Raw genomic sequence first — 12,666 nt, forward strand, 5'->3', positions numbered from 1 at the left:
ATGCTAAATGAAAATTTTGATAGGTTTTGGGGTGCCTGGATGGCTCAGTCGTTTAGCATCTTTCTTCAGCTCCAGTCATGATCCTGGGGTCCTGGGATTGAGCATTGCATTGGGCCCTGCTCAGCGGGAAGTCTGCTTCTACCTCATCCTCTGCCCCTGTTTGTGTTCGCTCTCTCTCTGTGTCTGTCTCCATCAAATAAACAAATAAAATCTTAAAAAATTTTTTTGATAGTTTTTGATGAAGAGAATATGTTAGCACTGTATCTTCATTTCAGTGACTGTTAACAGTAATCAGAATTTTAAAAAGTTAGATGGTGGTGGTGGTATTACTGTATGTATGTGTGTTATCTTTAATTTGTTAATGTGAAAATAAGAATGATCTTAATGTGAATTTTTTGAATTTCTGGAAGATGAAATAAAGGAAAGCTGTACTTGTCTTTCAAATAGTTTTTCTTTTCAAGGGTTGAACTGTTATTTTGTCACATAAACAGGTAAATAGCCATTAGTTTGAATGTAAAGTTCCTGTGTAGGATTCCATTGTTTCATCATCACATATTGTTCCTTTTGTGAAGGTGACGCAAGCAGTGATTCTGAAACTCATCCGAAGTCTTTCTCTGAGATTCCTGAACTAACTTTGGCAGAGTTTAGGCTGTGTTTCTGTAGAATTCTAGTCTAAATGGTGGTTGGGTTGCCAACCAAGGCTATAAAGTTTGCTTAATTCCTAAGGTACCTTCATTACTGTATTTCAGCTGTGAAAAATGATAAAAGGTACTGTTCCAACACTGGTAACTAACCAGACTATAATTGGAACAAATGCAAGAAGCTTATAAAAAACACTATTTTGACTAGTTTAAAAGTTCTGTTGGGGAAAACTGATTTGCTTTCTACAGGATGAGGAGTAGAGTGAGAGTATGATGGAGATTGTGAAGGGGACTCTGTGACACTGATTATTTTGTGTAGGTGGATTAAAATATTAACAACTTTTAAATTTTGCCTGATACAGATGTGTCACTAGCCTTGATCAGAGTTTTCTTAGGTTCATTAATGGAACCTTAAGTACATGAGGTGAGAAAGAGGAAAATGTCTTTTATTTAAAATTTTTTTGTAAAATAGATGTAATATAATTTTTTTTTAGGAGTTGAAAGAAAGAGAAAAAATTGGGCTAAAGGAGACATGGATATACTTTACAAAAGAGATTACCATAGATAAAATTTACTGAGTGGTGAGCTAGTGATCGAAAAAGGCAAAATGTGCATTAGCCCCCATGGGGGAAGGAAGAAAGCTTGTGTTTGGCAAGTCAGCTCTTCTTGTGTTGTTTTTAGAATAAGGTGTGACAGGTGTTGGTTGGTCGGGGGCAGAGGCTGACCACCGGCTGTCATGTCAGGCAGGTTTATAATTGTATCTGGGGAAGTGGCTCTACACTGAATTTTCTATGTAAGAAATTTTAGTATAACTGAATTTTTCCTGTATAGTTTTATAACCTTGAGAGTTAGGTTTCAGGTACTTGTGTGGCAATTCTTTTCGTAATAGAGATGAGAAGGAATATAGTTGGTATAGAGGTTTGGCCATGAGTTCTTATGAGAGAAAAGATACAAAGAGAAAGTAAACTCTGGACTTAATGTTATCCACTTATCTCTGTTAAAGGACAGGAAATAGACAGCATATCCCTTGGCATGAAATTATTATATAAAGAGCTAGCTAGTATCATGTAAACCTTGATATTAAGAGTATGTTGGGGAACATAATAGTGAGGTTACATCATAGACACGTTTAAATTGCTTGAAGTTATGTGTTATATAGTGGGCAAAAAGGAAAAAAAAAGCACCAGCATATCTGTTAGCATTACATTGACTGTAGGCAGTAGAAATGAACTTTGGCTAATTTAAGGAAAGAATACTTAGAAGCAGGGGCGCCTGGGTGGCTCAGTGGGTTAAGCCTCTGCCTTTGGCTCAGGTCATGATCTCAGGGTCCTGGGATTAAGCCCTACATCGGGCTCTCTGCTCAGCAGGGAGCCTGCTCCCCACCCTCCTGCCCCCCCACCTGTTGCTCTGCCTACTTGTGATCTCTTTCTCTCTGTCAAATAAACAAATAAAATCTTAAAAAAAAAAAAAAAAAGAATACTTAGAACCAGTCTGGGAAAATGGATAGGAATCAGGGCAGCCAGGTGTGAAGGACCAGAGCCAAGACCAGGCACAGGAACACTTTGAGTAGGAAGCCACTGCTGACACTTGCTGACAGTGCTGTTGCTCTGAATAATTTTTCAGCTATTCCAGGAGAGACCTTCTGACTTTCAATATGGAAATGAAAATTTCCGTATCCATATTTAAAACGATATCTGTCTTTTTGGCCAATCCAAATTGTTACTCCTTCCTCCTTAAATGCTTCATGGCTCAGTAAATAAGGTACACCCAGTTACTTATGCCAGATGGGAAGTCATCCTTGACTTCTAGTCTTTCAGCCCCATATCTGATCAATAGCATATTGTTCTCTCAATCTGCCTCTTTTTTTTTTTTTTTTGTATTATTTATTTTTTTTGAATGTATTGTTTGCTTCAGGGGTACAGGTCTGTGAATCATCAGTCTTACACAATTCACAGCACTCACCGTAGCACATACCCTCCCCAGTGTCCATAACCCAGCCACCCTATCTCTGGTACCCCCCAGCAACCCTCAGTTTGTTTCCTGGGATTAAGAGTCTTTTATGGTTTATCTCCCTCCCCGGTCCCATCTTTCATTTTTTTCCCCTCCCTTACCCCCTCAGCTCCCCACCCTGCCTCTCAAATTCCTCCTATCAGAGATACCATATGATAATTGTCTTTTTCTGATTGGCTTATTTCACTTAGCATAATACCCTTTAGTTCTATCCACATTGCCGCAAATGGCAAGATTTCATTTTTTGATGGCTGTGTAGTATTCCGTGTATAGATACCGCATCTTCTTTATTCATTCATCTGTTGGTGGACATCTGTTGGAGGTTTTTTCCATAGTTTGGCTATTGTGGACATTGCTGCTATAAACATTGGGTTGCAGGTGCCCCTTTGGATTACTACATTTGTATCTTTGGGTTAAATACCTAGTAGTGCAGTTGCTGGGTCAGGGTAGATTTATTTTCATCTTTTTGAGGGACCTCCATTCTGTTTTCCAGAATGGCTGCACCAGCTTGCATTCCCACCAACAATCTAAGAGGGTTCCCCTTTCTCCACATCCTCGCCCACACTTGTCACTTCCTGACTTGTTAATTTTAGTCATTCTGACTGATGTGAAGTGGTATCTCACTGTGGTTTTGATTTGTATTTCCCTGCTGGCGAGTTGTCAATCTTGCCTCTTAAATACGTTGAGTTTATCCAGTTATTTCTAAGTCATCTTTGCAGCTTGCAGTCCCATTGGTATAGGTCAGAAGCTTCATAATATCTCTGGTCTACACATTGGTTCCTGCCCTGTAGGACTCTACATTATGTGGCAGTGAACTTTAAAAAATATGGGTCAGATTATGCTTCAGTGGTCTGCCTTTTATTTACCTGTCATTTCTCAGCTCTGGTTGACCGTTTTAAACCATGATGGCAGACTGGGGCTCTGCAAACTGCATTTCTCCGTTGCCAGCTTGCTTCCTATTGGGTTTTACCACTGCGACCCTTGGGGGGCATTTGGGAGGTAAGAGAAAGGACTTCTGTTTCTAGTTTCTTCATACCTCCAGCAGCCACGATAACCATCGCTTCATTCTCCAGCTTCTTTTGGCACTCCCAGCGCCAGCCCTGCTGCTCCCTCTCCCAGGTACCAGTTTCTGGGCCCTGCATTCTAGGTAGATGGAGTGCCACTGCATTTCTTCCTCACCCACCCCCACTGGGCTGTGTCCGCTTAGCAGTTCGAGCACCCTCTTGCCTGTGCCTCGTCCATAGGGATTCAGACTTGAGTTGCAGGGCTCCTCTCCTTAGAGGCCAAGGTGTCAACCATGTGGTTCCAGCTCCTTAGAGGTTTGAACACCAAACTCCATGGACTTCCTTCTCTCTTCCAGGCATAGCCCCATAATACCCTTCCTTCAGGCATCTAGTTTCTCATAACACACCTCTTCCATTTTGTTCCCCCAGCCCTTTGGTGGTGGTAGTACTTCCTGCAGTTATTAATCTCTTGATTCCCTTAGCCTTCCCTTTTTACCTTTTCAGCTTTTCAGTATCTGTGTAACCAGGTTCCTGTATTAAATCAGTCTTTGAATTACCCATATGGTTTCTGTTTGTCTCATTCAAGAGGTTTTCCATTTTCTAGTAATAAAGTTGAAAAAAAGATTTTCATTAATTCCTAAGTTTGGAACTACTTCTCTAGTCTCAAGCCATGCCACGCCACCCCCCCCTCCCCGTTCTTAGGGGTGGGTAGGGGCAGAGGAAAGAGAGAGAATCTTTTTTTTTTTTTTTTTTTAAAGATTTTATTTATTTATTTGAGGGAGAATGTGTGAGAGAGAGCATGAGAGAGTAGAAGGTCAGAGGGAGAAGCAGACTCTCCAAGGAACTGGGAGCCTGATGCTGGACTTGATCCTGGAAGTCCAGGATCATGACCCGAGCCGAAGGCAGCCGCTCAACCAACTGATCCACCCACGTGCCCAAGAGAGAGAATCTTAAGCAGGCTCTATACCCAGCGTGGAGCCCCACAACCTGATCTGAAATCAGGAGTTCGTTGCTTAACCAACTGAGCCACCCAGGCACCCTCCCTCTTTTTCTCTTTATGCTTCAGTATTCTGAATTTTTTTTTAGTTGTCAGAACACGCACATTCAGTTTTTGTCTCAAAAGATAGTGCACCTGGTAGACTGTACCACGCTCTGATTATCAGCAGCCCCACCTACCTTTCCTTCACCCTCCCACCGCATAGCAGTTGGTTGGTTAACTCTCACATATGGCAGGCCGGAGGCAGTACGCTGTAGAGGTTGTAGAGATATGCTGTTGCCTAGATTTTAATATCAACTCTGTTATTTTGCTGGCTTTATGATCTTAGGCAAGTTACTTAATACATGTTTCAGTTTCCTCACCTGGAAAATGGTAATGATTTACCTACATGATTGGGTTACTGTAAGGCTTAAATATGTTACTGTAAAGTACTCTGGACACTGCTCTCCGTATAGTCATTGCTCAGTAAGTGATAATAACCTGCTGTTATTATCAGCTGCATGAGAATCCTTCTGGGATACTTTCCTCGATCTCCACACTCTGACAGGTTTCACCTTTTGTATGCTCCTGTAGCGTCATGTCCTTCACCTTTTCCATATTTAACTATGCTTGAGGTTACTTGTTTAGTGTCTTGCCAGCATATAATGGTATATGGGATATATACCATTTTTTTTTTTTTTTTTAAAGCATCTTGTTGCTTTCAGAGACTTTGGAATGATGTGGAATATTTTTACTTTCCTTATCTTCTCTCCCTAACACAAAAAACTCCTTATTTTTCATAAGTATCATATAATAAAAGAACACATGATTTGGAATAACTGGAGTTGAAACCAAAAAATCATATCCCACAAACTTTTGTTCCAAAACCTGAAAATTTAAATGTGAAGAAGAATCCCTGAATACCAACTGCTAAATAATTTTTCTAGTATCTCTGCAGATGGAAGCTGTGTTTCCCACGAGCAGTCCTTTATATTGAATTCTATCTTCTAAAGCCTTTTTTTCCCTTGATTTTTTTAAATCTTTTTACAGTAGGGGCACCTGGGTTGCTCAGTTGGTTAAGAGTCTGTCTTTGGCTCAGGTCATGATACCGGGGTCCTGGAATCCAGCCCAATATCATGCTTACTGCTCAGTGGGGGTCTGCTTCTCTCATTCCCTCTACCCTCTCTGCTGTTTGTGCTCACACTCTGTCTCTCAAATAAATAAAACCTTAAAAAAATGTTTACAGTAAGTGTACATAGTATTTTCTTTAATATTCTACTTGAAGTAAAAAGCAAGGTTTGATAGTAAGATATATATATGTGTGTGTGTATATATATATGTGTGTGTGTGTGTGTGTGTGTATGTGTGTGTGTGTGTGTGTGTATACACGTGTATATATACACATATATATATCTTACTATCAAACCTTGCTTTTTACTTACATACTTTCTTTTTACATATATATATGAATGATATATGTCCTATATATAATGTGTTAAAGTATGAATATGAAATAAACAGTTATGGTAGGAAAAACAACTATGCCACACCTTGGGATTGAATATTTATTCAGTTTCAGCATTATATTTAATTCTGAGCTTCTGAGCAGCCAGTGAAAAGGGAAATATAATTTTTGTCATCATATGAGCAGAAGAGCATTTCTTTTTTTGAATTTTAAAATGTATTAGCCTAATTCAGCTGTCCTAAAACTGTGAATGTGGAGCACTAATTCTGCTGAATACTAACAGGTATCCCGATTAAGTTTGAAGATAATGGGCTAAATAAGATAAACAGACTTCTCTTTTTCTTTTTTCTTTTGTTAAAAGTTTTTTTATTTCAATTCCAGTGTAGTTAACATACAGTGTTATATTAGTCTCAGGTGTACAGTATAGTGATTCAACAATTCTATACATTACTCAGTGTTCATCATGGTTAAGTGTACTCTTTATTTATTTTTTAAAAAGATTTTATTTACACAACCTGGCGATTCACAGACCTGTACCCCTGGGGATAAAAATATATGTTTATAAAAAATAAAATAAAAAAAAATAAAAAAAAAAGATTTTATTTATTTGAGAGAGAGAGAGAGAGATCACAAGTAGGCAGAGAGGCAGGAAGCGAGAGAGAGAGAGAGAGAGAGAGACAGACAGACAGACAGACAGCGGGAAGCAGGCTCCCTACCGAGCAGAGAGCCCAATGCAGGGCTCGATCCCAGGACCCTGGGGTCATGACCTGAGCCAAAAGCAGAGGCTTTAATCCACTAAGCCACCCAGGCGCCCCAAGTGTATTCTTTTATCCCCATCCCCTATTTCACCCATCCCTTCATCCACTTTCCCTCTGGCAACCATCCTTTTGTTCTCTATAGTTAAGAGTCTGTTTTTTGTTTTTTTTTTTAAAGATTTTATTTATTTATTTGACAGACAGAGATCACAAGTAGGCAGAGAGGTAGGCAGAGAGAGAGGAGGAAGCAGGCTCCCTGCTGAGCAGAGAGCCTGATGCAGGGCTTGATCCCAAGACCCTGAGATCATGACCTGAGCCGAAGGCAGAGGCTTAACCCTCTGAGCCACCCAGGTGCCCCAAGAGTCTGTTTTTTTGATTTATCTTTCTCTCACCCCCCTTTTTTGTTTTGCTTTTTAAATTCCACATATGAATGAAATCATGATATATATCTTTCTCTGACAGACTTATTTCACTTAGCATTATATACTGTCTTGCTCCATCCAAGATGTTGCAAATGGCAAGATTTCATTCTTTTTTTAATGGCTGAATATTTTTCCAGTGTGTATATATATATATATGTATATATATATACACCACATCTTCTTTATCCATTCATGTTTCAGTGGACTCTTGGTCTGCTTCCATAATTTGGCTATTGTAAGTAATGCTTCAGTAAACATTGGGGTGCATGCATCCTTTAGGCTTAGGGTTTTGTATTCTTTGGGTAAATACCCAGTAGTGCCATTACTGGATTATAGAGTAGTTTTATTTTTAATTTTTTGTGAAACGTCCATACTATTTTCTGGAGCAGTTGCACAGTTTGCATTCCCATCACCAGTGCAAGAGGATTCCTCTTTCTCCATATCCTTACCAATGTTGTTTCTTGTGTTGTTTTAGCCATTCTGATTAAGTGGGAGGTGATATTTTATTGTAGTTTTGATTTGCATTTCCCTGATGATGAGTGATCTTGAGCACCTTTTTGTATGTCTGTTAGCCATTGTATATCTTGTTTGAAGAAATGTCTGTTCAAGTCTTCTGCCCATTTTTAAGTTGGATTATTTATTTTTTGGGTGTTGAATTGTGTAAGTTCTTTATATATCTTGGATATTAACCCTTTATCAGTTATGTCATTTGCAAATATCTTCTCCCATTCAGTAGGTTGTCTTTTAGTTTTGTTGGTTGTTTCCTTCACTGTGAAGAAGCTTTTTATTTTGATGCAGTCAAATAGTTTATTTTTGCTTTTTTCCCTTTGCCTCAGGAGACTTATCTAGAAAAATGTTGTTATGGCCAATGTCAGAGAAATTGCTGCCTATGCTCTCTTTTAAGGTTTTGATGATTTCCTGTCTCACATTTAGGTCTCTTATTGATTTCGAATTTATTTTTGTGTATGGTGTAAGGAAGTGGTCCAGTTTCATTCTTTTGCATGTAGCTGTCCAGTTTTCCCAACACCTTTGTTGAAGAGACTGTCTATCACTCGTTGCATATTCTTGTCTCTTTTGTTATAAATTAATTGACCATATAATTGTGGGTTTGTTTCTGGGTTTTCTGTTCTGTTCCATTGATCTATGTGTCTGTTTTTGTGCCAGTACCATACTGTTTTGATTAGTACAGCTTTGTACTATGACTGGAGGTCTGGAATTGTGATACCTCAAGGTTTGTTTTTCTTTTTCAAGATTGTTTTGGCTATTTGGGGTCCCCATACAAGTTTTAGGATTATTCATTGTAGTTCTGTGAAAAATGACATTGGTATTTTGCTAGGTGTAGTATTAAATCTGTAGCTTGCTTCTTTCATCAGTGTTTTAGAGTATACTTACCAGTTCCAGTAGTTTTTTGGTGGAGTCTCTTGGGTTTTCTACAGAGTATCATGCCATCTGCAAATAATGAAAGTTTTACTTCTTTACTAATTTGGATGTCTTTTTGTTGTCATAAAGAAACTTCTTACATGTTTTCTCATAACCTTAAGTATTCTTAACACGTATCTTGACTTTCTAAGAGAAAGATAGTTTCCTTAATTCATTTTGCCATTAAATGCTTTTAAAGTAAATATTAAGCTTTGCAAAGTGCTGGCCTAAGTCCGTGAACAACTTGATGGATTATGTCTTCAGTAACATTTTTGCAGAAGATATCACAATTGCTTTTTATTTGACCTTTCCTTATGTTGATTTAACTTTTCTTTGAAACACAATCCAGGGGAAGGCTAACTTCTTCCAAGAAATCTAGATTCTCCCTATCCATCTGGAGTTGCTGCTTTTGAAAAGCACATGCAGGAATGCTTTAGGGGCTAAGTATTTCTGTTGTCTGCCTGCCTGCTGACCTGGCAGTAGGTCTAGAAGTCTCTCAGAGGCACAGTCATTCTAGACAGGCTGATTATATTTTTCCTAGTGTAACCTGACTCTCCAGGACCCACACCTACTAAGGCTACCACTGTTTGAATATGTAGCAAGGGCCTGAGTGCTCCACCTTCTCCCCAGGTACCTGCTGGGACTAATTATTTTGAAAACACTAGTAACAGCATGCTTCCAATTTAAACCCCAGATGTAAGCTCTTTTGGTCTTCTTTGCTGCTCTTCAGACTGTTTGTCACATACTTCTTATACCTTAATCAGCTCTCCCATTTCTCCTCTCCTGTTCTAAACATGTCTATTTGCTCTTTAGAACACTTGTTTATGCCAAATAAATTATCCTCTGTTACATTAGCCTCTGCTTGTTAACTTCCATCTCTTCATTTAATGTTTCATTTAATATTTCTTCTACCCCCTGGCCTTAACTTGTCTGAGGTACATCTTTCAGTTGTTGCTTCTTTTTTTCTGAAATACCTTGTGGGCCCAAGGTTGGGCAAGACTGGTCAGCCTTCTCCATTTTCAGTGGTATATCCAGACTTTTATTCCTCCATTCTTTCAATTATCAGCAAGTAAGAACAACTTAAAATAAAATTCCGTTCTTTTGGGTCTCACGCCTTTTAACTTTCTTACTCATTCCTGTCAATTTTCTCTCATTTGAAAATTTTGGTACCTGGTATCATCTTTTCACCCCCATTCTTGCCATTATTCATTTGGTAGCATAGCCTATTCATCTGTAATTTCCTCAGCTTGAATCCATTTGGACTTTATTTTTATATGTACTCCGTGAAGTACAGCTCCATTCTTGGTGATCCACTGATGGGGAAGCAGTGACAGTAACTTGACCATTTGAGGGAATGATGCATTTTAAAGTATATAACCCTCCCCATAAATTGATTGGGTCTAAGAAGATAAGGGCTGATAAAAATTCTCAGGAATGTTTAAAATGTTTTGTGTTTAATATGTTTTAAAAATTTTAACTTTAGGGACGCTTGGGTGGCTTAGTTGGTTAAGCAGCTGCCTTCGGCTCAGGTCATGATCCCAGCGTCCTGGGATCGAGTCCCACATCGGGCTCCTTGCTCGTCAGGGAGCCTGCTTCTCCCTCTGCCTCTGCCTGCCATTCTGTCTGCCTGTGCTCGCTCTCTCTCCCTCTCTCTCTCTGACAAATAAATAAATAAAATCTTTAAAAAAAATTTTTTTTAACTTTATAGGAATGAATGAGAATTGTACTTGAAATGGTGATATCTGGCTATATTATAATCTTGATTCAAAGAGAGGGGTTAGCTCTTTTGCTAACTGTAGTGTGGTAGAAAGAGCATTGGATAATTTGAAGTCCAGCCATTTGCCAGTTGGTTACTTTCTCTTTTTTCCTACTGCAAAGTGGAGAGTAATAACTAATTCAGGAAGTTGTTGGGCTAATAAAATGCAGTAATTCCATATAAGTGTATGTGTGTTTTGTAAACATTGATGTTTAAGATCTAATAAAAATTAGAGAACTATTCTCTCCTAAGGTAGGTCATAAGATTGCACTTCAACATCACATTGTCTGCATAAAAAACTTTATCGATACCCTGTGTGTTTTTATAGGAAAATAAATTCTTTTAAAAAAGTATTTGTTATTTGTGGTACTTTAATCTGAATGATAATTGTTGGGGTTAGGAGACTCCAGTGAACATTATTCTGTGTAGTTATTGTAAGTCTAAGGAAAAGTAATTTATTTCTTAGGATCCTTCACTTGAACTATACTATTAATATTATCTTTTTAATGTTTAATCTACAGGTATATGATGTTGATTGATGGCACAAATGAAGTTTTTATGATTGATAGAGATAATTCAGTGTTTCATGTTTCAAATCTGGAATTTCCATTTCGTAAAGATCTCCGTATACATTTATCAAATACTCTCTTGGATGGGGTAAGTCATATATATATATATATATATATATATATATATTTTAAGTTAGACACTGCTATTTTTCTTTTTCCTGCAAGTAAAAGAAATTTTTTTTTTTTTTCAGAGTAGGGAGGGTCAGAGGGGAAGGGAGACAAAGAATCTTAAGCAGGATCCAGTCAAGCGTGGGCTCGAAGTGGGGCCCAATTGCAAGCCTGAGATCATGACCCGAGCCGAAATCAGGAGTTGGACACTAAACCGACTAAAGGCTCCCCTAAATGTGTATTTTTATTAAGTCAATGGGAAACTTATAATCTAGTTTTTTAAAGAATTTTCTGAGGTATAATTGATATAAAAAGAAAATAATCCAGTTTCTTATTAGGATGTTAAATTTTATTTATCTCTTACCTTCAGTTACTCTCACTTGATTATTGTCTTGGCTATGGGAATAAGTGAACAAAATTAAATCTTAATATTTTTTTCTCCTTGTGGTTGAAAAAAAATAGTTCTTGTTGAAAAAGACTACTTTTATTTTATTCTTTTACTTGTCAATTGAATTTTAATTATATGATACAACATATCACATTTTCCCTCGGCTTTTCAGCTATATGAACTAATATAGTTCTTGTTTAAAGAGAATTATGTCTTTGACATCAACCACTATACTTTTACATTTGAATTTTAAAAGCTGGTAAGAATTTTCCATTTTTTTTTCTTTAAAGATTTTATTTATTTATTTGACATAGAGAGAGATAGCCAGAGAGGGAACATAAATAGGGGGAATGGGAGAGGGAGAAGCAGGCTTCCTGCTGAGCAGGGAGCCCGATATAGGGCTTGATCCCAGGACTCTGGGATCATGACCTGAGTTGAAGGCAGATGCTTAATGACTTAGCCACCAGGCATCCCTGGATTTTCCCATTTCAGAAAATATATTTAATAATCATAAAATTACTTGATTAAAAATATTTTAACTTTCTCCCATATAAGCAGCTTTCTTCTTCCCAATTCTGAGAATATCTGTTCATTGTAAATAAAAATTAAAATAATATAGAATATTAGGAAAAAGCTGGTGAAAATCACCAGAACTACTATTGGAGTAACTTTTATTATCATTTTGATGAACATTATTCCAGACTTTTCTCTGTGACACAGTATTCAATCTTACGTCTATTCCTGTGGAAAGTAATATTCATATTAATAATAGAAACTTAGAACGTAGATTCTTTAGTGTAGTTGGGATCCTTTATAATCCAATAAGATTCTAAATAATCGTGGAACCTCTGCCTCTTTGAAAGTGAGTCCTCTGGTGAAATATGTATACACGTGTGTAGTTAAATATTTTGTATGAAAAGAACCAAATGGTACATGTGTTTTGTAACTTGTCTTTTTCTCCTCATGTAGCAATTTGATTTGGACGTCTTTCTCACATAAATGTCTGAATGGTATAACATTGCATATGTAAACACCATAATTACTGGGGTATCCAAACTATCTTGACTGTGAAAATTGTAGTAGATGCTCTTTAAAAATATGACCCATCTCAGTAACCCAACCTCAACCTAGTGAATGAGACTCTCCCAGGGAC

General features: G+C 37.7%; 1 protein-coding gene across 2 annotated transcripts in view; it reads left to right on the top strand.

The window, feature by feature from the left end:
• The window catches only part of LOC111158833 (RNA guanylyltransferase and 5'-phosphatase), a 348,867-nt gene that overhangs the window by 84,573 nt on the left and 251,628 nt on the right, over positions 1-12,666 (top strand). For both annotated transcript variants that reach the window (XM_022521114.1, XM_022521115.1), the window contains exon 9: positions 10,970-11,105. In XM_022521114.1, the coding sequence (XP_022376822.1) occupies positions 10,970-11,105 (136 nt within the window). The remainder of the gene's footprint in view (positions 1-10,969; positions 11,106-12,666) is intronic.

Source organism: Enhydra lutris, unplaced genomic scaffold (genome assembly GCF_002288905.1).
Source record: "Enhydra lutris kenyoni isolate GAN:26980312 unplaced genomic scaffold, ASM228890v2 scaffoldscaffold63, whole genome shotgun sequence".
Lineage (NCBI taxonomy): Eukaryota > Metazoa > Chordata > Mammalia > Carnivora > Mustelidae > Enhydra > Enhydra lutris.